Genomic DNA, 27,655 nt, shown 5'->3' on the forward strand with positions numbered 1-27,655 from the left:
GGTCACACTCTCCGCTTTCAGTCATGACGAAAACGCATCCAAGCGTGAGTAATGCGAGCACCCCATCCGGTTGCTCTATGGCACCTTGGCGAGCTAAGTTTATTTGTTTCTCGTCTCGTTGCTTCGGCGGCCGACGACTTGTTCTACAATGCCGTCATGGACAAGCATCTGACACTCCGCTGCATTCCGGAAAGCCATCCTGAATGCACTTACGTCAGGTAAGTTACGCAATTGCTTGCAAAGCTTATGTATTTCGTGATTACACTAATCTCATCTCTAATAAGTGCCTTAAGATTGAAAAGTGAAGGCTGAGTTAAGGGCAACGTTTAAGGGCTAATGAATGCCTATATCAACTAGTTTTGTATACGTCGGGACTTGAAGTGTCTGACAGCAATGTAAATCTTTGAATAACGGGAGGATCCCTCGCAGTAGTCCGTATTTCTTCATTAAGTTCCCACTTAGTGGATTTCTAAAAGCACTGATCAACGTTACATCCCATGGCAGTTGTCGACGTTTCCGGCCCGGGAACCCTAAGTCTGCCATAATGTGGGGTCAGGGTGGAGTAGCACCGAGGCTAGACCATTGCTGTCATAATGATAGGTCCATTACTTTCCGTGTAATATAGACAACGCATAGGCGGCATAATCATATGTCTTATTGTCTCACGGGCGATTTTTGCTTAGCATAAGGGAGCGTGGTCCCCGTACCCAAGTCCTCGGCTGATCATGCTCGCATGCTCAGTCTGGGCATGTCTACCTTGTCCTGGAATATTGTCTTGAATAATATTCTTTCAACGGGACATCCCTTTTCATCATCAAAGCTAAAGTAGTCAGGCTGTCCTGTGAGCCTTGCTTGGCATCTTGGCTTCGCTTTTATCTATCTTCTCCATCTGCCATGACAATGAAAGTCAATACCGAGAAAGGAAAGCCTCTAGCGCAGCGACTAACACTACCTGGGAGAGCTGCTTCTACACATGCGCGGAAATTATTGCTGGATGAGATATTCTCTCGCCAGACTTGTCTGTGGATATTCCTATAGTGAAGTCACTGCATTATCGGTGTCAAGAGATCAGTGAAACATACAATTCCACACAGCAGAGGACAGGCCGGTGGAAAGTAATGCGATTCTCCCAGTCGCTCATATCCCAAGGCTGATCTCGACGTATCTCCCATATATTCTCATACCCACTTCCGGTTATCAGGGGGAGGAAGGAGAAGCATAAGCGACTATTACGGTGTTATTCGAGTGCCTCATAACGTGAAATGCTGAAAATATGCACATCTCCAAGAGCCTCCTCGTCTGAGAGTCTACTATCCCTTGGAGCAGATTTTGGGAGTATCTCCTGTTATTATTTTTTGCATTGTTCATCGGCGCTGGTAGGTTTCCGCATGTGGTCGTACGCAAGATGATTCCTTTTGAAGGCCATACTTTTCCCAAAGCAAGTGCCGGCGTCGGAGATGACTGGATGAGTGAACTTAAGCAAACCAATCCATCTTCAGATCAAAAGGAGTTTTGCCTGACGCGTCAGATAAAGGCCTATTTCTCCAGAGCTTTGTCATCTGCAGAAATTCCTCGAGCGAGACCTGCCACACCAGGAATTGATTATTCATATCAAATATCGACGCCTTATCACGCCGGTAGTGCAACTACGCACGTTCTCCAATTTAAAAGTCGTTCATGGGACCATGTGCACCAATGGAGGCGAATGTGTTCCAGGGCTTACGATTAACACACTAGTATCATAGAGTTCCAATGGCTCTACAAAGTCAAAACAGGGGTTCCGAATTATGCCTCTCTTCCACGAAGCTTTCCAGAAGCATCTCACATCATACATCCTGAGCAGATCAGATAACTCGCTATGATTAGCGGAAAAGACCCGCAAGGGGTAGCAAAAGCTTTCTCTGGCCTATCAAAGGGTATGGCAAGCCCAAGTCTAAGCCAGTGGTTTCGAATGTCTCGTTCTGGGACGAAATCTGGAACTTCGGGGATTGCCGGTATCGCAGAACGCCATTGTGCTCACCAGGAAGTTTGTGACGACCTTGAAATCCTGGGTCGTCATATATGCTGTAAGTTGTCACGCTTTTACTCCAACATGTAGTCTTGCGGTGGTTCCAGTTGATTCTGGTTGCTCTCCAAAGGAGCTTCAGTATAGGTGCAAGCAGTCGTCATCATCAGTTACGTCATGGTAATACATTATAAAAGTAAGCCACCGCCTCAATAAGAATAATCGGAATTATAGCTTTTCTAGAAACACCAAGATATAACGCAATACTAATCAACGGTTGTTATGGTGCATCGACAATTGATGGTTTCACACCAGCCGAATGGCACCGCATGCTCTGGAAGAAACGTACAGTTATCCGCATAAGACATATTTTTATTACTGGTATAAGAGACATTCTATCAAAGATTGGACCCAACTTCAATACCTACCGAGTGACCTTCCTAGCAAACACAACCATCGCAAGTAGATCATTATACCCATACCATCAACTCCGTGCAGGACACTCAAAACCATGTAAGCATGATGATTAGGTACAGTATGATTTTAACACATGATTAACGGTACAGTAAATTGGACGATACCAGCGAGTGTGGTATATAGCATAGAATGAGTGTATAATGCAATATCTAAACCTAGCGTTACCGTTCACCAAGCCTCTTCTGCAACGACCGAAGCTCAGCCTGAAGACAGACGATGTGCTCATAGGCGTGTTGCAGAATCAAAGCTTTGCGGCCCGGTCTCAAGCCCTTCGCCATCTTGGTATCACTCGTTGCGGTCGTGGAGTCTTGCTTAGTGACATCTTCGAGCTGTTTAAACCCTGCATTCAAGTTTGCACGATAACACTTCTCCACCTGGTTATGTGCCTTCTTCCTCAGCATGCAGATGTTGGGATCATCATCCTTGCTGTCTGACGATATTGACCGCCTACGCTGTGATGCGGTGCTGTCTTGCGATGACCGTTTTTTCGGCATTGGCTTGGGTCGAATGGGTGTTGCCATGCGGGGCTCTGGATGCGACTTGGGGCTAAGTGATGGGCGTTTCGCCTTTCGCATAGACTGCTGAGGAGCGTCCGTACGCGGATGTTGGTACGTAGTAGAAGGTGTTCCATCGTTGATACCTCTCTGTTCATGCTCTGGGTATATAGCAGCTTGAGGGTCGCTGATCGGCCCAGGTGTATGATACCCAGTCGTGCCAATGGCCTGAGAGTTGATTAGTATTATCGGATAAGCCAGGTGGCAAATCGCTCGGTCTTACATTCGGGTAGCCTGAAGGATACCAGAAGTCTTTAGTTGTGTCGAGGCTGTACGTCTCGGTCGATGAGACATCTGCATACTCCATTTGAGCGTTCTGCGGTGGAGGGACAGGCTCTGAGCTGGCTAAACCCATCCCCAGCATAGACCAGCCAAGAAAGCGATCATATTCAGAGGGTGGCAACGGTGGGAAACTCATTGGCCACTGGTCGCTCTGATCCGGCGTGAGGTTGCGGTTCGCATAGTACACAGCCATGTTAGAATATCTTTCACGGTCGGTGTCGCAGGTGCAAGTATATAGAATGTTTTAAATAGTAGTGAGAAAATAATGATAATATTTCCGGTGTCTCTTGACTACTCATATGGCGAGATGAAATGGCCTAGGCCGTGGTCTATTAAAATAGGTCTCTTTGGTCCGCCGTAGCATCTTAAGCCCTTGGGTGGTCGTCAGTGGCTGAGTTACCACTGCTAGCGCTAAAAGAGCCAAGAGAAGGATCTAGTCCCTTCGCTTGGAGCTCTCAATAGAAACTCAATTTGCGTCCTATGAGAGTGGGAAAAATCTGGAGACGCTCGGGATTCAGGTCTTGGCCTGGTTTAGCTTTGCGTCTGGAGGTTAGTTCCAGCCCAGGCCCAAAGTCATCGTTGTCGCCACTCCATACTGACAAGGTTACTGCCCCACTATCGGTTAATATGTCCTAGGTGACTCAGGGGAGTTGGACATGACGTGCAGTTCCTCACTTGGCTCGGTATCGGGTGCCAGTCAATATATTTCTGCGAATCTTGCGGCCCCGAATAGCTTTACTCCGCATCGGGGCAGCAAGTCAGCTTGAAGAAATCAGGATTCCAAGTTACTTTTAATCGCGGTATTACATTATAGTCGAATCTATGAAAGCCAATTTCGATAGTAGCTCATTACTCAATCTACAGAATCTGTTGCCCGTTGTGGACAGGGGCTCTACAAAGTTACGGGTCACCCTACCGATGATTGCGGTATTGATTTTCTTCGAATGGGATACAAAGCTTGCGGACTTCACAGTCAAACCCATAGCATATAAAGTGGTCAATTCCCCGAGAAAGGAAAAAGGGATATATAGCCAAGGGGCCGGGTTACCACGGGGTGCAGGGAGCTCTACGGTGACTAACTTGAGGACAAGTTGTTCTTTTATCTTCTGAACCATGTATTGATATATGCAAGGAAAGTAAAGACAGCTTCATCCAACAGTAGCAATACTTGCTAAAAATAGTTTCTTCAGGGTCGCTAACATTCTCTGCTAACCTCAAACCTCCCATGGCTATTATACTTGGTAATTGGCTTTTTAGGCGGCTATTTTGTCCACCCAGTTATCTCATAATATCTGACGTGATGAACAGAGGTAGCCATTCAGGACAGGTTACGCGGAATCATGTCCCTAGCCTCTACTGTCAGTATTCTGGAGAGGCCCATACATCGAACCACCTCGTTTGTTACCGAACCTTGTTTCGAAAGTAACCTCAAACCGGCCGGATCCGAAACTCAAGCTGTCTGGGGTGACACTATGTGATTTAACCAGCGCTCGTTAAGGTTTGCACCATGAACCCACCAGTCCGAGCTCTACAGTAAACCTGCCTTCTGCGAAGAGGTCCAAAAATATAATATGGCTCACTATAAATCTCCAAGTTAGGGTGTGGCCAGATGGTATCAGCCGCTGAGCAAGCCCTTGAAAGCACTCCTAATTTTATTTCACTCTATCTGTTAATCTACCTTAATTATGATTGATACCCTTCTCATCTTGGGTATGCACTTCAGACAGAAGGAGTCCACCTGAGAGAAACTCAAGTCCTTGTGACTTCTTTTAGCTCAGCGGAGTCAGTTCAGCACGCTCGATGGATATCGCAGTGGTCTCGGAATCACGAACCAACAGTGGCAAACACGGTGTGTCATCGCAGATGGTGGATTCGAATGGATATCGCAGAGATGGGCCCTCAGTTCAACCTACCCACATACAGGTGAAACGGAAGGAGACTGTACACTTTGATTTTCCACTAGCAAAGGTGAAATACTACAATCCTGATACCAGAATATCGGGTATCTCCAAATATACAACTGAAAATGTTGATTACCTACATTGACAAGGGTCGAATACTAGACATTATGTGCATAACTATACTATATATTCCGGCGACCATCCGACGACCATCAATTAGTAATATTTAGTGTAGGGCTTGATTCAACATTGATATACCATGGGTAACTCTGCTGACGTTAATGTGCAGGTTTATCGTGAAGTGGTGTACAGTGGGTAAGGCTATGGTCATCCTGATGCCGCCATTTTCAAAATATATAAAACATCGCTCCGGCTACTAATACATACCGAAATTGGATTACAGGATATTTGTGTACGTGGATGTCTATACTTGGAACCTTTCCCCAATCACTCACAAACAATGCACAGTTGGAACTAAGATTAGCTGTGCTTGAGAATGTCAACTGCTGCTTCAACTCTTCTAGCTGTAGATTACCAGGTTAATCCTGAACTGTTGCATTACAGCCACCTATACCTGTACAAGTAGAGAATCAGTACATACGACCATAGGGTGTGGAGAACAGGGCTTCCCGTCCGCTCAGCCGTACTTAAGCCACATATTACGCGTGGTCAGTAAGTATAATGGCCTTTAGCCCTTTAAAAAGCTGAAACAACGGTGACTATCGACTTAGGGTGAGTGCTGGTGATTGGGGTGAGTGCCCTATATCCGGCCATCACCAGCGGTGATTCCTCCTCACCAGGGGTGATGCAGCTAACAACGGAGCCACCCACAATGATTTTTCGTGCTAAATTTAGGAAGACACGGGATTCCCAGATGCAGATAAATACGTCTTGTGTCTTTCAAAGAAATCCTTTCTTGTTTCATCCTCAACACGTCTGCCTTTCTTTATCCATACGAGCACGTGACATCACATGACCATGTTTTCGAACGAGCACCTCGAAAAGTTGCTGGAAGAGCGCAAGAGACTAGCCGAGTCACGTGGATTCACCCTAGAGTATCAACAGGAACAGGAAAAGATTGAGAATACTGTTTGTCACCCTCGAATTGCTCCAGCCACGGAGGAGAAGTACGAACGAGCGGTTACCAACTGGGCGCTGTAAGCCAATCTTACTACTATGATATATTAGCATTGAGATAGCAGAAGCTAATATAGATCAGGTGGAGGCTCTCTCGGAGCGAACCCAAGGATGCAAATCTTACCAGAGAAGATCCCGACCCGACGCCACAGCAACTAAAACTATTCGCAGAAAGCTACGTTGTTTCCCGAAAGACAAAGCCCTCTCAGAAGTCAGCATGTAATAATTTCACTTGTTTCACCTCTAAGTGGGAGCGTGAAACGTCGCGAACGCTTCCCTTGGGTTTAAAAAAGGATGTTCTGAATGTACGGGCTGCTCATGTCCTCATATTTATTACTGGGGCGACTAATTATAGATAGTATATCCGGACTGTGTTAACAGAAAGACACAGTCTTCCTACTAAGCCAAGAGAGCGGTTCTTGGTGACGGCGAAAGATATAGATCATCTTCTTCACCATCTATTTGGCGAAGACAACCATGATTATGTACACGAGCGTGCAAGAGTACAGACTGCAAGTTCACTGGCTCTCTTTTCTGGCTCTGCTGCTAGAGCTGGTGCTATTGTCGAATCGAGCTCGTACAGGAAAACCAATGAATGCCTCTACTATAAGGTAATTAGTCTATATCACGCGTGACAATTCTTTCTGACTTCTATTGCAGCATCTGACTTTCAATCTAAAATGGAGTGGGGATACTGGTGGGTTGAAACGCTGGGTCGTAATTGACCCCGAATTTCTCAAAGGACTACGCTACAGAGATGACAAAATGATGTGGGTATATATTCAGCCGTTCATACTTGCGGTAGCTAAATTACGATCAGACCAAAGAATTGGTTTCGTGAACATCCTGTGCTTGGTAAAAGCTTTGTGTTTTGGGTCATTGTGCATGGCATTGCGGATGGTGCATTCAAGGGCATCTCAACCGTCGAAGAATTGCTTGAAAAACGACCCCCAAAAGGAAGAGAGTCGTGGACCCTCGAGTGGAAGGAGGATGCGAAAGAGTTACCTTTCTTTCGAATGACTACTTCCGAAGGTCCCAAAGCAAACGAAGCGTGGACATTCTCTTCGTTACGTCACCATCTCACTAGTTTGGCTGAACGGGATGGCTTCAGAGACCGCTTACGAGTGCATGGAATCAGGGGTGCTATGGCAAACAAAATCGATCGTAAGGTGTATATCAATCTATAGGAGGAACATAATGCTAACTATTTTTTCTGCTTAGCCAAGGCATCAGCCGCGACCCGCGGCCAGGCGTTAGATCATATGGATCATGACTCATACTTGAAATACCAGTCATCGCTCAAAGCAGTAGATATGATGGCTCTGTACCATGACCTGGATCCGGATTATGAATGTCGTGAAATGGAACAGAGCATGGCCCACCACCGTGATCAAAATGTTCCGCTTCGACTTGATGCTGCCTCTCTCGCAGAGTTCGAAAAAGATGAGGAAGTGATTCTGATTAACCAACGGATCAGTGAACTGACGCAGGAGATTCATGGCCGGCCTGATAAACATGCCGACTTAGTATCGGAGAGATCTAAACTTTACACCCGGAAAGCCAAAAAGCTCCGCACCAAACGTTCCGAATTCATTGAAAATTGGTGGAATGTTTGCTATGACGAGTACATTATTGGGAACGACTTTTTGGAACGCGACACTACCTGCCTTTTTCAAATTTACCGTAAATATATGCCTGAAAGAGCACGCTTAAATGACAACATTTTCAAGCAAGTGCCTCTCGATAGTGATGTTGGGAGGCAATGTTTACGTGATGCGGTTAGTCTTTGTACTTCAGTCGAGAAGGTGGCATATTATCCGGGCATGACTCCCGTAGAGGGAAAATGTCCAATATGTGCCAAGCAGATGTCAAGGTTTGCGTGTGCTTTTTATTTTTTGGTAGTCGCCTTCTATTGCTAATATTAACCAGCATTGGTCTCCAAGAACGGTCAAAGCATATTTTGCAATGCAAACGCAAATCATTGAATGCGGCACCATACCAGCAGACCTATAGGAACGGCAAACGTGCCCATCGCCATACCCGTCGAAGCTTCGTTCAATTCTGTTATTTGTGTGCTGAATTAATTTGCAACGAAGAAGATTGGATCAACCATTGCCAATCTCACCTGCAGGCTCTACAGCCGAGGTGCGGGCTCTTAACCTTCCGCTATACACTAGTTGCAGCGGGTCTATGTCCATTCTGTCTGGGTGATGAGAAAAAGAGAGCGGACGAGCGGTTCCAACAGTGGGTCAAGAAAGCCACATTGTTAAACCATATTGACAGACACCTTGAGAATTTGCCCCCCGAAGGAAATGTTTCGTGCCCTCACCCTTGCTGTAATGGAAGGCAATATTCCGATGTATCTGACCTCCGTCGCCACTTCTTCAACAGACATTCTATAGCGGAGCCTAGGTCCAACTGTGTTGCAAGGAAAAGGCCATGGACTGAGACATCAATGGCTCTGGAATCCGTTCATGGGGATCACGATGGCGAGGGTAAAATAAAGGGAGGATGAATGGTTACTGAGTTTGGTGGCCACCATTCATGGTTTCAAAGCCCAGTCAAGTGACCACCTCTAATCGCCTTGCGCAAGATACTAGCTATCTCCCTACAACATTACCTGTGATATATCATCAGCAATGCTGTACTATGGCCCTAAATAAACGTCCGAATTGTCTGGAGGCTCTATTATTTGGCAATGCATCCCCTCGCACGAAGTCTTCTTTTAACCCATACTTTAATGGGGTGTTCCATCTGAAAAAGATACAAGATTATCGTCCGGAACATAAATCAACAATACCGTGTCTCTGCTTTATCTTTTAGTCTTAATATTAGAGAAATTTACTAAATATACTATTATAGTAGTATCTCTATATAGAGAACTCAATATCTCGATACAAGTAATTTAATGAGCTAGCTCAATAGTTCTATGATATTGAGGTCTTACTGTATCTAATAGACCGATAATTTATAGAAATACAGAGACTCAGCCCAAAATCAATATTTATATAATATATCTATATAGTCTATACATGCGTTGTATACTATTCAGCTCGAAAGCCTATATCATATACCCGATCCCCGGACCCAATTATAAGATGCACACTCTGGTCCTATATAGATTGTACTAATCAATCCAACCTGAACAATAAGGGTCCGCCTGATTAAATAGTCCTGTTTTCAATCAAAAGTTTGTACCCGATAAGGAGGTGACCTCTAGGTATAAAAAGATCGTAGTGTGACAAGGAGAAAAGAACGAAAATCAGTCTTTGTGTTAGATTCTACTATAATTGGAATTCTAGATCTTTGTGCCCCGAATCATCGGACTGTGCATTCTTACCTAGTCGATAGGGCTTGTACTCAGGATATTAGATCCTCTATTACATAACAGGTGCTAAAAGGATACAATAAACACAATCTAGTAGGAGATAATGATATAATCAAGATAACCACTATTAGACGAACTCGATAGAATAGTAATTTATCTGTCTTCAATTTCTATAGATAATTACAAAACTAAGTAATAGTCTAATTCTTCCGAAGAAAAGTAACCCTTACTGTCAGGGAAATATCTACTAGTCAGGGTAGAGGACCTGTCAACTAGGTAAGGATACGAGGGCAAAGCACTAGGCAGTAGATACTAAAGACAGGAGACTAACTCTTAATTTTCCTACTATGAATTCCAGTACTAATTTATAGCCAAAGACCCCTAAGATTCTCTGTATATAATTCCAGATTGGGACCACTTGTACGTCATTAGGAAGGCAGCGAATATAGACGCCGACGTCGCCGATCGGCCACCGAGTTGTCCATGCACCTGGGGCAGGGTATCCGGTACAGTCATCTTGCGTGATCATTATCGAATCTGTGACAGGGATGCTCAGGGAGCGAGAGACTTGGATTGAATGCTCGTATCCCTCCGCCGGAGGTCCGAATTGCAATGGCGCTGAGATGAGAACACCGTATTCGGAGTGTGTGGTTCTTGGCCACTCTAGCATCAATCGGTTCGGAGGATTTCCCTCGTATCCTTGCATGCGCTCTTCTGGGCGGACTTTTGCCTGGTGACATGTTTATCGGGTGATGCGTTGCCCTGGCCGCCCACGCCACCATAATGGTCAATTCTGCTGGCTGGACCCGGTGGGGAAAAAGCATTACAAAATCTTGGGGCATTTTATAAGGAGCCTTGCTGCCCATGTTGAGGACGGCGGTTCCCTAGAGACCCAGGATGACGTGCCTTATACCGTCCGAGAAACCTTATATGGTGAGGGACAAAGAAAAGAAAACAGAAAGCGTCTAACCCTTCAACCAGATCAATGTGCCACCTTATTAATATCCATGTCCTCCCGACGCAACCTTCTCAGCCACTGACATTGTCATCAGGTGACAATGGGATAAGCCGCTCGCAAACCACCCAGCTGATCCTATTAATGATATCCCCGGGCCTTTTGAAGTGGTAGTGAAGGAGTATAGCAACTGGCAACTGTCACGGGTGAACACTGAGTTGTTCAGGACAATATTATGAAGGCGCTTGACATAACATTGGAAAACTGTCTAGACATCAAGCAAATCTGTGATGAAAGAGACCCAGAGTTTTTCGTCAAACAAAATGTGAAAATAGGCGTCGCCCGCTGGTTTGTTAATGAAATTAAATTGTGGGTCAATTACAGAATTAATCAACCTAGATAGGTTGGATTGATGTATGTATATTATTGTTTTGAAAATATGCATACTGTCGAGAAAGAAGTTGCCTTCAAATTAGCTAATGCATTACTGGAGTAAGGTATCTACTGGCCCGATGTTAGAATATCCAAAATACTGTTTAGGATAGTGGCTGATATTGAATCAAGCCTGCTTTTAAGAGTAAAATTTTTTTTAATGGAATCTGACACGTGCACCTCTCCAAACAGGTGAGCTTTGACCGCCCAGACTCGCCGCTGATCCAACGTAAATTAGCAACTCTGCCAAGGTTGTGTCAAAGCTGATACAGAATAAGGCAGATTGATTCTGTACAGTAAACCAGGTAGGCACTTAATGTCATTATTTATCACCAACTCATCTCTTCATCGCGAGACTGGCTGCGCGTCGAGTTAGACAAACTAGACAGTTATCCTTATCCTATGAGTTGCGGAATCCAAAATAGTGCGTGGGGTAATCGAGCTGATTCTGCCTTACTACCCAATGCTCAAAAGCTAATATTCTTTTCTCGTCTTAGGCTTATCATTTATTAGAACAAGAAAGACTTAGCTGTTCAGTCCAGGACGTTCGAATTATCATCTTTCGGTTCTACATACTACCTGTTACAATCTGTTCTTATTTCAGTGTTGGTGAGTTATACTCCGTTAATGTCTTAGCGTCGGTCTGCCTAACGCCCCACATTCTCAGCCTCAAGCATTATAGCTTATACAACATATGTCCCATAACCCAGGGATGGAAGCTTTTGAATACGAACCAATAGATCTTGAAGGACCTTCCTTTCGGCTGCTCCTACTTTACAGTGGCACAACGCCTGATGAGATTGAATGCACGCTCCTGCAAGCCTGGTTTGACGGTGACAGCGCGTGTCCCTATGACGCTTTATCGTATACATGGGGTGATACGGAGAAGTCAGATTACATAAAGATTGATGGGAGAAGGCTTGATGTCACTACAAACTTGTACCTTGCGCTTCAGGATATGCGTTTCCCAAATACATACCGAGTACTTTGGGTTGATGCTGTTTGCATCAACCAGAATAACGAAGCAGAACGAGGACACCAGGTTCAACAAATGGGTTGCATATATTCTCGTGCTGAACAGATCATTATCTGGTTAGGTCAAGGGAGATACGAGACAAACGCTGTCATGGATTCTCTGAAGCAACTGGAAGAAGAGAGTCGAGAGCACCCATATAAGGATTGGAAGCTCGGGGACAAGCACTGGATAAAGCTTTGGTCATCAGTGCACGGAAACTTACGGAGTCGGTATCCAGGTCTCGAAAGGCTACAGCACGAAGGTATAAAATTGCTTTTGGACCGGCCTTGGTTTTACAGAGTTTGGATTTTGCAAGAAGTCGCCAACGCGCGAACCGCCGTGGTTCTCAGCGGCAACAGATCTGTGTCGACACGCATTTTTGCTCTTGCCCCGTTCCTGATAGGGGTGAAGCCAGAACCTCACTGTCAAGCCGTCTTAGATATAATGCCAGGAGCCTCAAGGAATAATTCTTGGTGGAGTCAGAAGCGCGGCCTGTATACCCTCCTGCTAAAATTCAGGGGAAGCAAAGCAACTGACCCTCGGGATATGATATTTGCCTTGCTTGGCATAGCTCTAGATGTAAGAGACAGTAATATCCTGCGTGCTGATTACACAAAGACAGTCGAGGAAGTTATTCACGATGCCGCTTCATTCCTATTTGGCCTATCCTTCCCCTATCATACGATGCGGGGATTTCTGTCTAATCTCACTTCCATGAACACGACTTATCTTAAAAGAGCTGCAGAATCATCTGATGCGAATAATATAGTCCGTCTTCTTGAGGAGCGAGACGAAGTCCAGATTACAGAGGAATTTCTTGAAGCTGCGGCAGGGAATACAAGCAGTGGAAAAGATATACTGGCGCTTCTTCTTGAGCAGCGAAAAGATGAAGTCAGGATCACAGAGAAGATCCTTGAAGCTGTAGCAGGGAATACAGCCAGTGGAAAAGATATGTTGGAACTTCTTCTTAAGCGGCGAAAAGATGAAGTTAAGATCACAGAGAAGGTTCTTGAAGCTGCGGCAGGGAATATACGCAGTGGATATGATATACTGGCGCTTCTTCTTGAGCAGCGAAAAGATGAAGTTCAGATCACAGAGAAGGTACTTGAAGCTGCAGCAGCGAATATACGCAGTGGATATAATATACTGGCGCTTCTTCTTGAGCAGCGAAAAGATGAAGTCAGGATCACAGAGAGGGTTCTTGAAGCTGCGGCAGGGAATACAATAAGTGGAAAAGATGTGCTGGTGCTTCTCCTTGGGGAATGGGGAGAAGAGATTTTGATAGTTGCGGCAAGTTGTTACTCAAGTGGAAAGCAAATAATGAGTTGTCTCCTTGATCAGCACAGCAAAAAGGTCAAGATCACAGAGAAGGTTCTTGAAGCTGCGGCAGGGAATACAAACAGTGGAAATGACATACTGGCGCTTCTTCTTGAGCAGCGAAAAGATGAAGTTAAGATCACAGAGAAGGTTCTTGAAGCTGCGGCAGGGAATATACGCAGTGGATATGATATACTGGCGCTTCTTCTTGAGCAGCAACAAGATAAAGTCCAGATCACAGAGAAGGTTCTTGAAGCTGCGGCAGGGAATATGCGCAGTGGATATGATATACTGGCGCTTCTTCTTGAGCAGCAACAAGATAAAGTCCAGATCACAGAGAAGGTACTTGAAGCTGCGGCAGGGAATATACGCAGTGGAAAAGATATATTGGAACTTCTTCTTGAGCAGCAACAAGATAAAGTCCAGATCACAGAGAAGGTACTTGAAGCTGCAGCAGCGAATATACGCAGTGGTATATTTATACTGGCACTTCTTCTTGAGCAGCAACAAGATAAAGTTAAAATTACAGAGAAAGTTCTTGAAGCTGCAGCAGGCAATATAGGCAATGGAAGATCTATTATAATACTTCTTCTTGAGCAGCGAAAAGATGAAGTCAAGGTCACAGAGAAGGTTCTTAAAGCTGCAGCAGGCAATATAGGCAATGGAAGATCTATTATAATACTTCTTCTTGAGCAGCGAAAAGATGAAGTCAAGGTCACAGAGAAGGTTCTTAAAGCTGCAGCAGGCAATATAGGCAATGGAAGATCTATTATAATACTTCTTCTTGAGCAGCGAAAAGATGAAGTTAAGATCACAGAGAAGGTTCTTGAAGCTGCAGCAGGGAACACAGCCAGTGGAAAAGATATATTAGAACTTCTTCTTAAGCGGCGAAAAGATGAAGTCAGGATTACAGAGAAGGTTCTTGAAGCTGCGGCAGGGAATATGCGCAGTGGATATGATATACTGGCGCTTCTTCTTGAGCAGCGAAAAGATGAAGTTCAGATTACACAGAAGGTTCTTGAAGCTGCTGCAGCGAATATAGCCAATGGAAAAGATATGTTGGAACTTCTTCTTAAGCGGCGAAAAGATGAAGTCAGGATTACAGAGAAGGTACCCTGGGGCATGCCACAGTTTCTCTAGATTCACAACATCCCTGTGGCTTTTATATCCACGTGCAATGAGTGGTGTAGGCCACTTGGTGACGGCTGGCTCGTTTTGTTTGGGATCCGATTCATTACGGGGTTATATATTATAGCCACTGTCCAAGCCCAAACTTGCCAAAATACGATTTACGCTAGTAATGACAGTGTGAATTCGAACGTAACGCCTCGAAGCGAGATCTGCGGGCCATGCAGTTTACCTACGCCAGAGTCACAGTAAACCCAATTTCATCTGGCATTAAGCTCCCGAAATACGCGTGTCTGGCGGTATGGGGAAGGAATTGACCGTGCGTTAGTGGAGATCACAGCATCTGGCGTGCCCGTGGTTTAATGTATTGCGGAGTTCCAGAAATATGATCTTCGATAAAGGGTGGGAGACTGCAAGCGCCGTTAAGGTTATGAGTTCGGCTAATATCATAATTCATCTGTTCCTGAGTTGGTTGGTTCGCTCGATAAACTTGTACACTTTTACCAAACCGAACTATTACAACAGGAAGTTGGTTTTGATCTGGCAAGTGGCCGTTTCGGGATTGTAGGCCATATTCGCAATATCAAATACAAGAAAGACAGATGCTAACCATCTTTTCTTCGCCAGCAGTCTCATTTGGGGCAGACGTTTGTAAGAGCCGTTTAGTAAACCATTGCTTTTGACTGCATGGAAGGCGATAAGGAGTAGTTCTTCAGAGGAAGACCAAGACTGCCCCCAAGTGTGCATTTTGGTCCGAAACTATGACGACGCGAAGGGGACCTTCCTCCACCATTTAAAAGCCTGCACGTTTGCCAATATTGTTAATCAGATAACTGATTTGAAAAGGTTCACTATTGAAGGTTTGAATATACTTTTCTGCGCGCAGAAAACAAATGACTTGTAGCAGCTTGGGCGCGCTCCTGGCAAGACGAGAAAGGTTTCGGATTTACTTATACCCCGGTTAGATCCCCATGTGTCACGACTGGCGTTCGGAACCGGATCAGCAGCTATTCCGCGGGAATCTCGATATCATATCATAGAAATTGCTTCATTCGATAACCCATACTTGTGGGCCTCGTATACAATAGACTCGCTGGGTAGTCCACCGCTTGCCATCATTTAGTGCCGTCCTAGCCGTACACCATAGACCAGCTTAGTTACATTTAATATCACTTTAATTGATTTTAAAACAGATTCACAAGGCTAGCTCGTGGATGACGGACTGGAAGAATCTTCGTCTTTATTACCAAAGGCCTACAAAGACTCAAATCAACGAGCAGGACAGCAAAGAAATCTTGACGGTTAGGTAGGATTTTGATTTCCTAATCTGCCTGCCAAATTGCCTACTTAACGTTCTGCTTCGCAGGGCATTAGGTATCTGGTTCTCGAGAACGGATTAGATACTCAGCCCGGAAAGAAGACGCCGGTGTATATCGAAGATATCGCTCCGTTAAACGAAACAATTCTGTCCACCCAGGAAAAAAGAGTTCTACTTGGGCTTGCAGCGTATCCAGGTGTGCCTGTTCAACTCCTTGGCCCTGTTTACTGTTCACCGGCAGAATGCATTGTTATCTCTGCACTTTAAGATCTGCAGATCTCTCTTCAGAAGGATCCCCACGGTGGGCCCCCGATTCCCAATATCGAACTAACACCCGAGGGGACGCAAAAGTTCCTTGGAATAACGAAATTATAATGAGACTACTTTTGGTTTTGCTCCTTCTCTGTACTGCTAAAACACTATACTTTTCCGGATATACCTCCTCAAGGAGTCGAAGCTGATTATACTGATTATTTTGATGCAATAGAACGACCTTTTCTCTCCTCGAGATTGTATATGGACCGTCGTTAGTGCTGTGCCCGCATACACTACTGTTCGGGATCCTGTTTTATGCCAGGGCATTTCGGAACGGGCTGAGATCGAAGGCTCAGCTGCGTAACCTTTTTATAAGGAAGCGATGTGAGCAACTCGTGATACCCTTAGACCCCAAAAAGGCCGATTGGTATATCTTTTGTAAGACCGAGTTAGTTGATGGCGTTCCGACTGCTCAATGGGAACAATTTATGACAAACGCAATGATGTCAAGGCTCCTGGTTATATTTGGGAAATTCATGGGTGGCTAGGCATGTTTCATGCACATCAGTTCCGGTACAGTAGTAGCAAAATATTCAATGAGAGTGGTGAGTGACTCTGTCTGCCCTAAGGTTTCATTGACCTCTGACGTCGTTGGCAGGATGGGTTAGTAAGGAGCACATATGTTGATAAAGAAGCACGCTAGTGCCCGGACCTTTCTTGAACATCATCATCCTTTGAGGGTCGACACGGATATGATCCGGATGATCTGTGGCCTCGACCCAGACGTGGAACTGATGCGGGCTGTCTCACGACAAAGCCGTTAGCGAGACACTCGGCGCCCACGGTATCTGACCGACCAGCAGAGAGCACAGATTGAGGATCATCCAGAGTTAGAAGAGGCCAGTTGTAAGCTCAGCAACGCGCGTACCCAGTACGAGGAGACTGAGAAGCCTGGCCTGCTTCCCCGGATTCAACAACTAGAAGAGGAGGTCAAGAACACGCGAGCACGGCTGTTGAGAGCCCTGCGGCATAATGTTCGTAAGAACTTCGATGAAGAGCAAGCATTCCTGGATATTGAAGCGCAGTTGTCCGGCACTGCAGTCGAAGAGGACGAGGATAGATCGCCCTTGGAAGACGACATGCATCCTCCAGTTGCATCTGGTGCAATGTCTCGTTTCGTATCCAATATCGAACTCACTAGAGGATGAGTGGAATCGGCGCGATGCAGGCGCCGACGCAGTCACGCAGTACTGTGGTGTCTTTGAAGGAGGTCCACGGAGGGGCCGTCCCAAGCGTAAGGCTTCCGACTCTACTGCATCGAATAGTCCCAGCTCTCAGCCCCATAAAGTGCGCCGAACCCAAAACAACGTCGATCGAGATGGCACACCTGATTCTACATGCGATGAGCGAATACGTGCAACCAGGGAGCACATTCAGCAGTCGAAACAACCTCGGCATTGCTTTCAATGCTTTGCGGATGCAAAGCAGCCTGATGACATTCGCTTTAGAAGGTTCCATGATAGCGGATGTGTAACACGACACTTTGACTCCATTCACCTAAACAAAGGATCACTCAAATGTGAGTGGTGTGAGGTAGTCTTGTTGCATCGAATGGCGTTCCAGCGCCATGCTCACTATGTACACCGCGTACGCAGTCGCCGGCGTTGGCGAGATCTGGAGAATCCAGGAGAATCCTAACTGAGGGAAGAAGGAGCACGTCTTCATTAACATTGCATCACACTGGACGGTAAAGATAGCTGTACGACCTTCAAATAGCCCCTAGAAGAGACAGCTTGGGGAGCAGTGCTACAAAGCGCGGCCAGTATATTGAGACTAACCAACCTTTAGAACTGAGTCAGTATAAGAGTATCTAGATGTTTTTTGTGCATCTTATAGTATATATTTATTAGTATGGTGGATTGTCTGATGTTAATGATAAATAACGGCGAAACCGAACTCTGAAGGGCCAGTTTTGCTACGATTGGCTTGGACAGTTGCTTAGATACTAACCCCTAAAGTACAATTGGATTGTAACAGAAAGCTCTTTGTCTCTATGTAATGTTTTGGACTCGATGACACTGCAATTTTAGTGTGCAGGTGGCTCTCTTCAGTACGTCTCACAATTTAGGACTAGTTAGATCAGCTGATCTAAGCCGCGAACGTGGGTGGTCAAAGCGCCGGGCAGTGTTTGGTGGGTGGGGTAGAATACAAGGTAATCTCAGTCGCCTGAATTTATTGAGATAATGTAACAGTCGTAACCAGCATCATAATACACACGATGAGCTCGTCTCTTACACAAAATTATTCCTTACTTCCAAAGGAAGTATTAAGCATTTTGATTCTGGCTTTGGACCGCCCTGCGCAGCTGAACCTTGCACAAGTGGATAAATATCTGCGGAGCTTATGCCTCCCTGTGATTTTTGAATCGATCAGTATCACCTTTTCCACGTCTGGCTTCAAGAGATTGGGGCATTTAGCTACATCCTATTTGTCCGAATACGTGAGAATATTGGAATATAAAACTACAGGTCTTCTCCTTCCTTGTAGGCTGAACCTTGATGGGGAAAAGAACATTAATTTAGCCGGTTGGAAACTTCTTTTCTGCTGGAAGACGAAGTACACAGCCTAGTGATGATCGAGCGCGCTTGGCGAAAGTTTAAGGCTGTCGCCTGGTTAGTACAGCCAGCCTTCTGGCCTGGCAGTTAGCCCCTCCTCCGTCCTGACAAGTTTCACTCGCCGTGCTATATAACCTTTGGACTCTCCTACCCTGATATGTGTGCACCCAGATACCTGATATAGTCAATTATAGTCTCCCTTACTATCCCACAGAATGTCGACGCGGGATATATTACACCATGAATACACGGTCGCCTGTATATGCGCATTGTCGATCGAACTGGCTGCTGTGACAGCCCTACTCGATGACGTCCACAGTCCACTTCCCCAGTCGGATAATGACAGTAATACCTACACCCTTGGGAGCATGAGTGGACATAATATAGTAATTGTCTGCCTACAATCCGGTGTCTGTGGAACGACTTCTGCCGCATTTTCGGTGGCTCATATGAGACGAACATTCCCCTCTATTAGATTCGGGTTGATGGTCGGAGTCGGAGGGGGGGCACCTTTAAGCGGTGCCGATGTTCGCCTTGGCGATGTGGTCGTCAGTATGCCTACTGAAAAATACGGCGGTGTAATTCAGTATGATTATGGGAAGATGTGCTATGGACACTTGGAGCCCATGGGTTTGCTCAACAAGCCATCTCCGCTTCTCCTAACCGTCCTTTCCAAAATGCGATCATCCTACCTATTGCCGGAGACAAAGACTAAGCAGATAGTTTCTGATGCCTTGCAGGAACACCAGGCAACCAGGCACTTTTCTCGTCCAGACAAGGACTGGCTCTTTCACGAAATGTATGAGCATCCAATGGGCAACCCGGACTGTTCATCATGCGACAAAAGTCAACTGGTTTCGCGTGAGCCGCGGGCAAGTGATGAGCCGCATATTCATTACGGCCTAATTGTGTCAGGTAATCAAGTCATGAAGGATGCGCGGGCGCGAGACTCCATTGCCAAAGATCTCCACGCCCTCTGTTTTGAAATGGAGGCGGCGGGAATTATGGATCAGCTTCCATGTTTAGTCATACGGGGAATATGTGACTACTGTGATTCTCATAAGCAGAACGACTGGCAGGGCTATGCAGCCCTTGCCGCAGCTGCTTATACAAAGGCACTCTTATCACTCGTTCCCCTAGTGAAGGACACCGTATGCCAAGAGAAAGGTATGCTTTTTTGGGTATCTGTTTATCACCTGCGTCCTACTAAATCGTATTTTTAGGATTCGGATTTACTGAAAGAGAAAAAGTGTTTTTGAAAAATCTGTTCATCACTGATCCTGAGGAAGACATGAGCTCCTTGAAGCGGAGAAAAGGAAATCGCACTCCAGGGACCTGCAGCTGGTTTTTGGAGTCAAGCGAGCTCAAATCTTGGTTTCGGCGAGATGAAGACATTGATGGCCTGGAACAAAATGTTTTCTGGTTATATGGTAACCCGGGGATCGGCAAGTCGACAATGGCCATGACACTTGTGGAGGAGCTACCGAAGAAAGATTATTTCGTGGATGGACATAATATTCTGTCTTTCTTCTTTTGCGAAGCCAGCTCGGAGCGCCAGAGAGAGGCGACATCCATCCTAAGGGGCCTCATATATCAGATACTTAATCAATATCCGCCTTTCATGAGGAGTGTCATGTCGAGATATGAGGTTCGAAGCAATGACTTTGTTACTTCATTTGATACGCTATGGGCCATATTGATGGATATGGGAAGAGCAGCTGAGGGACCCGAGATATACTGCATCATTGATGCCTTGGACGAATGCGAAGCTGATTCCCAGGAAATGCTGCTTCACCAAATATACCAGTCATTCAGTGAAGAAGGCATAACAAGTTCAACCCGACACAAGTTACACATGCTGATCATCAGTCGTCCATATCCCAACCTTGAGTGTTGCCTATCTATCTTCAGATGTAAAGACCTAGGGACTTGCGAAGACGTAAAGAGAGATCTCCAAATTATGATACAGAATACGGTGAAAAAGCTTGCAACGAGAAATAAGTACACTGAGCCTGTTGCTTGGGAAGTATCTCGCATCCTTGAAGAGAAGGCGGATGGAACCTTTCTCTGGGTCGGTATTGTTTATAACGAATTGAGGTCGGTGAGGTCGAGGAAGGTAATCGACACACTCCAGGCTTTTCCACGAGGGCTGCATTCTTTATATCAAAACCTGCTTGATGCAGCTATCACATCCACCACAGTCTATGGCTCAGAGGATTACCCACTTATCAAGAGAATTTTGGAGTTTGTTGCATTCGCAATGCGACCGCTGACGTTGGTGGAAATAGCTGAGGCATGTCGACTATACCTTGACAAAGATCTTGAAACTCGTCTTCAGTTCACGAGAGACATTATTGGACTGTGCCATCTGTTGATTGTCGTTGATAATGGCCGTGTGCGGATGCTGCACAGGTCGGTTCAAGACTTTCTGCTGTTGGAAATGCAGGATATCAACCCTAGAGGATCAAATTATGCTCTTTCATATCGGTGCATCGAGGTTATCCTTCAGTATTGTCGACCAGACATGGATATGTCAACACTGGAATCTAGCCACGGCTTCCTTGGTTATTCAGTACTGCACTGGCCGGAACATGCAAACTTAGCTCAAACAGAATTTACTGTTTCAAAGGAGATTGAGCAATTTTTTCGGAACCGACTCGGGCCGTGGAAATGTTGGCTAGATAGTCACAACTACTTAAAAAGAGGCTCTGAGGGTGATTTGGGCACTGGGATCTCGGTCATTCATGTTGCAGCTCGCTGGGGGATTATCCCATTACTCTCGTGCTTTCAAGATGAGCTGGAAGAAAAAGATACGCGTGGCAGAACCCCTTTGCTCACTGCCGCTCAACACTCTCAACTTGAAGCCGTAAAACTTTTAGTTGAATCTGGAGCGTCTGTGAATGCTCTAGATGACAATTGTCGGAACGCACTCCATCTGATCTGCAAAAATAGCCGAGACAATGACTGCGAACTGGCCGACTTCCTGCTTAAAAGCCGGGTCTCCCAATATGCGTGTGACAAAGATAATATGACGCCTTTCCTTTATGCCATTGGGAACTCAGATCCAGAACTTGCACAAGTTTTCCTTCAGAATGGATTCGAGGTGAGCCAAAGAATTAAAAGACAATGGTGGCCTGGACGAACAACAGTGAGCATCATTACGCATAGCTTTCAGGCCCAGCAAGTCGCAGCTCGAGCGAATGTAGATTCCGGTCTAACAGCACTTCATTTCTCTGCATTGAACGCATGCACGAAAACGACCACTTTTTTGCTCCGACATGGGGCCGATCTGAATGCTCGTTCCGATTTTGGCGATACGCCACTACATCTTGCAATCAGGCGACATCTTCTAGGTCGCAAATATGAGGATGTCTGGGAGAATGGTGAATACTCCGTTGAGTCTTGGGGAGGTTTGATCACGGACTTTGCAAGTGAAGAAGAAGCTTTCGATATCTCCGCATACATTGACAAAACTCGAATACATATTGTTGAGATACTCCTAGAGAGTGGGACTATCGACGTCAACTTGGCTAACCTTGGTGGGGATTACCCTCAACATGTGATAGACTTTCGAAAACATTATGCGTGGTCTATTTTACACAAGCTCATTGAGAAAGGAGCTGATAGTTCACGAGTGAACGGATCGCATCAGACGTGTCTCCACCTTGCCAGCAGGGCAGGTAACCTAGAGGTTGTGCGCAATCTTGTAGCAAACGGCCATGATATTCTGCTGAATGATATCCATGGGCTGAATCCATTCCACTATGCACTGAATTATAGTTGCTTAGATGTCCTGCAGTACATGTCAGAGTCTCGCGAGAGCGAGCTTTCCCAGCTTTGGCACTCGCTGGATGACCACGGCAGGAGTCCATTGCACCATCATGTCTCGTCCGTCCTCTGCTATGTTGACGCGGTTGATTTCCTGATACAGTGTGGTTGCGACGCCAACAAACACGACGCAAAGGGGAACTCTTGCCTCAGTCTGTATGTGGGCTCTTTCCACCTAAAGTTTGACAGGGATATCTTTTACTTACTCATATGGAAGGGTGCTGATCCACTATGGGTCAGTGAACGTCAAGAAAATCTGGCGCATCTTCTTATGCATAATAACGGAGCAGATCATGAGACACTCAATTTACTGTTTGATTTGGGTTTGGACCCAGCAGCACGAGATACTGATGGCAAGACTTTTATGCATCATGGGGCAATTCATGGTGCGTTCACCGAGGAACTTGTAGAGTTCCTTAAATCAATAGGTGCCTTGGATTTGCATACCAGAGACTCGATTGGCAAGACCCCCCTCGATTACGCCGAAGAAAAGGCTCATCAGAAATTTTCGGACGTTATTCTCTTACATTTTGCTGGGAAATGGAAAGAATCTTTTAAGAATTTGAGCGCAGTGGCTAGTACGCTCCTATGATGGGCTTTCTCGCTTGTAATTAGCATCCGTCTTAGAACGTGCAGATATCCCTTTCAAAGCGAAAACGATAATAATACCGGATGATAGGATTCCCAGTAGGCATACAATCCCATGCGCGGCAGTGGCTAGTCTTGCTCTAAAGGAACTTTCTGTAGAAAGAGCACGTATTTTCCAGATCTTAAACTAGCTTCAATAAGGGCAGCTTGTTTTTCTCGTTTACGTTGGTCCCTCTTTTCCTTTAGTTGCTTCAAGGTAGGAAGAATTACTTGAGGCTGCAGTTTCGGTTTAATAATATTATTTAATTCCATCCCTGAGATCTTAAACGTAAGTACCAGTGTAACTGGTCTGTGTTGAGTGAGGATTTATAAGTTTTAAATCAGGGTTGAACTTTAATATATCCCGTATAGCGTAGACTCCTGCTTCTTGATCTATTAACTTTCTGAAATAAGATTGTTACATATATGAAACACTAGCCTGGAAATGTTTAATATCCTAGACTATAATTGGTAAAGAAGGTACTACTATTCTAGATATATCCATTGTAGATCCCACAACCACCATTACCAGAGCCCAAGAGCCTAGAAATAGGGTAATACTACTACATAATTCACTATTCTAGTATCGATGTTTATATTAAATATTTAGGACTTATATCAAGCTGCAATTTCCTACAAAGTGATCTGTTTGGGCCTTGAATAGTACGTTACCTAAGTTGATTAGACTCTAGATATCAGACAGGGTTAATAGATCTATCTACCAGCTGCTCTTTTGACGGAGGCCAGAATCTATTAGAATTAAAGAAGACAATCTCGCCGCTATATTTTAATTGAATTGTTAAAGAAATATCTGTGTCGCACTCCTGGCAGTATTTATATTCTTTTAAAAACAGCTGAATGTTCCGTCGGTTTCTTTGTTGGCTCCTTGATCTAGTACTATCCAATCGTCGGTGTCGGCTATATATCGTAATTTAGTAATGTATGGCCAATATTCTTACTATCCTCCTCTTTCTTGTATTTTCTTTTTTTCTTTTTCTTTTCTTTTTTTTTTTGGCAGAAAATGTGTTACAACGCGCTTTCTTTTCCCGGAAAAAAAAGTATTGTTATTCGTTTTAGTATGAAATATCTTTAATTCTCCTTATAATCTCTCCAGGCAGCCCAATATGGAAAAGCTACTTTGGAGCTAGTTCAGAGTTAAATCACTTCGGCAAGTTATAAAGGTCTCTGTGGGTGAAGGCCATTCCGCTAGTGACTGTATCGTTGGGTGGTAAATCCGATAGAAGTTCAAGTTAACTTAGTAGAAAGCGAAGGAAAAGCAAAGGCGAATTGAAACAGAAAAGAAAAAGAAAGAAAAAGGGAAAAAACGAAGTACCAAACATTGGCTTTCTGTATACCTCGGGATCGCTGAAAATGAGCGTGAAAAAAAGTGCGAACTCTGTAGGTCTAGTGTTATAATCAATACCATCTGGAGTGCAGATTTACATTCTACATCTCAAAGTTGGTGATGTACGACAAAGAATCAAGACAAAAACATTGGCCTCTCCCTGTCGACGTCGAAGCAATACTCTTAGTTGGGCCGCCATCGACTTCAAATCGCTGTTCATATGAGAAATAAAGCATCGCTTCCGTGTTTGTGCACCTTCCTACGGGTACACCATAACCAAGCCAGCTTTTTGTTCTCTTTCATGCTCCTCCTTCAATTTCCTAATCTTCCAAAATTTATAGAATAGTGCCACTGCTAATGAGGAGAACGCTGTCGTTGCCGTTGCAATTACCGTTAGAAGAGCCATAATGGACCAGTTCCCATTTTTGGCTGTGTAGATATTTATAAGCGTAGTGAGAAGTCCAGCTACTGCATTGAGGGATGTCGGACTTGCAGATCTTGGTCAATGCCTCATTTTTCGATCACTTCTGTAGGAAACTTACATAAATAAACGGTTAATGAGCCAGAAATAGTTTTGTTTCCATCTGAAGAAGAGGTATGTCATGGTGAGGGCCCCGATAACCAGCAAGCTGCATGATATACCAACCAATGGTGGGTTCTGAATAGTGCTCAGGACAGCTTTTCTAGTTGGATTTGTATCAAGCTCTTGCTTCACCGTGTGAGAACTTTGAAGAGTGGTAAAAGTCCCGGGCACCACGAGATATCCAGCCAATAAAATCCAACTAGCAAAGCCTGAGAGGAAGTTATATATCCAATGGATACAGTCAAGCTCCAGAAGCATGTGCACATATTCAGTTTCCACGGTCAGATTTGTATCTTTGCGGCGAATTCCAGATTTCTCATCGCCTACTCCCTGTTGCACCACCTCTGCGCAGGAGCCTTCCGATCCAAGTGTATCACTGCTCATAATGTATAGTCATGTAGAGACAAAGTGGGAATGAGGAATAGACCGTTGCCACTCACAATAGGAACAACAAGTCGTTTGTCTTTTATCTACCTCAAAGTGTCTCTGCATCTGATAAAAGTCGTAATAAACTGATTGTCATTTATAATACTTACAGCTTGGCTGGACAGTAATTCCCTCGTAGGAGGATGTAATACAGTAAGTATACGACGAATACATACCTTCATCGGTGTTACCGTCATGAAACCGCCCCACTGATGTCGTTTTCTCTCTCCTTTCCTTTATTCTATTTCTTTTTTCTTTTATAATCTTTTTGGTATTATTAGGTTATTCAGTTGTACCGTCTTTCATATTGACTGAGACGGCCCTATAGGGGAATTTGAATCGGCATGTTTCTGCAAAAGCAGCTATTGGCATTTTGTTCCTGTTCACTATCTACCAGAGCTCTCCACGGACTGTGATAATGTCTGGCAAACGCAAGACACTCCTTCCGAAAACACTCCATCTTGTTCATGAGCAAGGCTTACAGGACTCTCCAACAACAAGTATTAGTTCCTTCATTGAGAAACCAGAGACTCACTTAGCCGCGTCTTCGAACGCTGCTCCACAAAAGTCTCCAGGAAAGCTGCTCAAGCGGGATACCGATCTGCAGAAATGTACTTCTAAGATAGACAAGTATTACACAATCGACCAAGCTGGCCTAGGGGTGTTAGCCCTCAAAGATGTTCATCATTTGCCATTCTGCGTGATCAAGAAGTACCCAAGAAACAGCCAGAAGCATATTCGAAATCTAAAGCCAGCGCGACATAAGAATCTGATATGTCTTTTCGAATATGCCGAAGTGCAGAGCGAAATGCATCTCGTGTATGAATATGAACATATCCCTATCTCCTTAGGCTGCCTTGCAGGAAGCGTACAATTTAGCGAAGTCGCAATCGCTACTGTCAGCAGAGAAGTCTTAGAGGGTCTACAGTACATACATTCAGAATTGCGGATGTCTCACGGAGCAATAAACCCAAGCAATATTCTGCTGACATGGAAAGGTGAAGTTAAGATCGGTAAGTCGACTTTTCTATAGGAAAGGAAGATCAATACAGCTAACTTATCAGCTAATATTGGTGACAGTATGCTCAACGGCAGGACGCTGAGGGATAGAGACCTCGATCTCAAGGCCGTTGGTTCTATGGTCATTGGCCTCAATAACCGCACCCTGCTAGTAGGGGCTGAGACGCCGGATACTATCACTGCTGAATCCGACCTATCAGTTTCTGCCCAAGAGTTCATCGACAATACAAAATGTAAATCTATAAAAGAACTACTGAAGGTAAAAGGCTCTGGATAAGGTTAAAAAGAATGAGCACAATCTGATCCCTTGTACAGGATGACTTTTTGCAGCTGGCTACACCTGAAGGAGCGTGGAATCTCAAACCATACTACCTGGAAGCACTGCCATTTGGGTTCCGAGTTGGCTGTCGCATCCGTGGCTGAGTAATATAGACACAGATACAACTAATATAACATATATTTCTCTCTTTCCAATTATAGTTTGTATAGCTCCCATTCAGCTAAAGTACGCGTCTGATATGCTAGCTGTTCCATTACATCGTTGTACGAGCTTTAATAGGCCTTGTGCATAGCCACCGACAATAAGTAGTATATTTGAAATAGGCATTATATCCATACTAGACAGCGCATGTGCATAAGATAGCGAAATTACAGATTTACATCCCATTGATAAATGTTCACCACATAGAATGGTCGGAGGTGATCGTTTGTTTCATCTATCCGATGACAATGGGGGCTAACTGAAGATACTAGACTGGTATGAACAAGCGCGATGTATGTTTGCACCAAGGAGTGTGTTTGCACTAAGGAGTGTGTTTGCACTAATGAGTGTGTTTGCACTATCGAGGGTGTTTGCACTAATGAGTGTGTTTGCACTATCGAGGGTGTTTGCACTAATGAGTGTGTTTGCACTAATGAGTGTGTTTGCACTAAGGAGTGTGTTTGCACTAAGGAGTGTGTTTGCACTAAGGAGTGTGTTTGCACTAATGAGTGTATTTGCACTACAGAGTGCGTTTGCACTAATGAGTGTATTTGCACTACAGAGTGTGTTTGCACTACAGAGTGTGTTTGCACTACACAGTGTATTTGCACTACCTAGTGTATTTG

General features: G+C 44.9%; 10 protein-coding genes across 10 annotated transcripts; 8 read left to right on the forward strand and 2 right to left on the reverse strand.

Annotated features, from left to right (window-relative positions):
- Positions 1-2,643: 2,643 nt before the first annotated feature.
- AO090138000157 (uncharacterized protein) lies at positions 2,644-3,511 on the reverse strand (the record flags this gene model as incomplete). The annotated part of the gene is made up of 2 exons (XM_001825609.3): positions 2,644-3,204; positions 3,260-3,511. 2 exons carry the CDS (start codon positions 3,509-3,511, stop codon positions 2,644-2,646), a joined length of 813 nt encoding a protein of 270 aa, XP_001825661.1.
- A 2,686-nt stretch (positions 3,512-6,197) lies between these two features.
- AO090138000156 (uncharacterized protein) lies at positions 6,198-7,023 on the forward strand (the record flags this gene model as incomplete). The annotated part of the gene is made up of 4 exons (XM_023238512.1): positions 6,198-6,376; positions 6,439-6,661; positions 6,798-6,967; positions 7,017-7,023. The coding sequence occupies 4 exons, from the start codon at positions 6,198-6,200 to the stop codon at positions 7,021-7,023; spliced, it is 579 nt and encodes a 192-aa protein (XP_023093286.1).
- Positions 7,024-7,372: 349 nt separating this feature from the next.
- Positions 7,373-8,860, forward strand: AO090138000155 (uncharacterized protein; the record flags this gene model as incomplete). Its single annotated transcript, XM_023238513.1, is given in 4 exon segments — positions 7,373-7,520; positions 7,578-8,134; positions 8,140-8,229; positions 8,759-8,860. Coding segments are annotated over 4 exon segments (897 nt in total).
- Positions 8,861-11,783: 2,923 nt separating this feature from the next.
- AO090138000154 (HET domain-containing protein) lies at positions 11,784-14,543 on the forward strand (the record flags this gene model as incomplete). Its single annotated transcript, XM_023238514.1, has 1 exon — positions 11,784-14,543. The coding sequence occupies one exon, from the start codon at positions 11,784-11,786 to the stop codon at positions 14,541-14,543; it is 2,760 nt and encodes a 919-aa protein (XP_023093284.1).
- A 373-nt stretch (positions 14,544-14,916) lies between these two features.
- AO090138000153 (uncharacterized protein) lies at positions 14,917-15,654 on the forward strand (the record flags this gene model as incomplete). The annotated part of the gene is made up of 4 exons (XM_023238515.1): positions 14,917-14,965; positions 15,134-15,178; positions 15,248-15,391; positions 15,497-15,654. 4 exons carry the CDS (start codon positions 14,917-14,919, stop codon positions 15,652-15,654), a joined length of 396 nt encoding a protein of 131 aa, XP_023093283.1.
- A 1,482-nt stretch (positions 15,655-17,136) lies between these two features.
- On the forward strand, positions 17,137-17,806 carry AO090138000152 (uncharacterized protein; the record flags this gene model as incomplete). The annotated part of the gene is made up of 2 exons (XM_023238516.1): positions 17,137-17,683; positions 17,760-17,806. 2 exons carry the CDS (start codon positions 17,137-17,139, stop codon positions 17,804-17,806), a joined length of 594 nt encoding a protein of 197 aa, XP_023093282.1.
- Positions 17,807-18,934: 1,128 nt separating this feature from the next.
- Positions 18,935-21,322, forward strand: AO090138000151 (uncharacterized protein; the record flags this gene model as incomplete). The annotated part of the gene is made up of 2 exons (XM_023238517.1): positions 18,935-19,886; positions 21,180-21,322. 2 exons carry the CDS (start codon positions 18,935-18,937, stop codon positions 21,320-21,322), a joined length of 1,095 nt encoding a protein of 364 aa, XP_023093281.1.
- Positions 21,323-21,811: 489 nt separating this feature from the next.
- Positions 21,812-23,139, forward strand: AO090138000150 (uncharacterized protein; the record flags this gene model as incomplete). Its single annotated transcript, XM_023238518.1, has 2 exons — positions 21,812-21,822; positions 22,737-23,139. The coding sequence occupies 2 exons, from the start codon at positions 21,812-21,814 to the stop codon at positions 23,137-23,139; spliced, it is 414 nt and encodes a 137-aa protein (XP_023093280.1).
- Positions 23,140-24,854: 1,715 nt separating this feature from the next.
- Positions 24,855-25,486, reverse strand: AO090138000149 (uncharacterized protein; the record flags this gene model as incomplete). Its single annotated transcript, XM_023238519.1, has 2 exons — positions 24,855-24,948; positions 25,062-25,486. 2 exons carry the CDS (start codon positions 25,484-25,486, stop codon positions 24,855-24,857), a joined length of 519 nt encoding a protein of 172 aa, XP_023093279.1.
- A 460-nt stretch (positions 25,487-25,946) lies between these two features.
- On the forward strand, positions 25,947-26,825 carry AO090138000148 (uncharacterized protein; the record flags this gene model as incomplete). The annotated part of the gene is made up of 2 exons (XM_023238520.1): positions 25,947-26,541; positions 26,704-26,825. The coding sequence occupies 2 exons, from the start codon at positions 25,947-25,949 to the stop codon at positions 26,823-26,825; spliced, it is 717 nt and encodes a 238-aa protein (XP_023093278.1).
- Between the last annotated feature and the right edge of the window lie 830 nt (positions 26,826-27,655).

The sequence above is a fragment of the Aspergillus oryzae genome, chromosome 6, assembly GCF_000184455.2.
Source record: "Aspergillus oryzae RIB40 DNA, chromosome 6".
Classification (NCBI taxonomy): Eukaryota; Fungi; Ascomycota; class Eurotiomycetes; order Eurotiales; family Aspergillaceae; genus Aspergillus; species Aspergillus oryzae.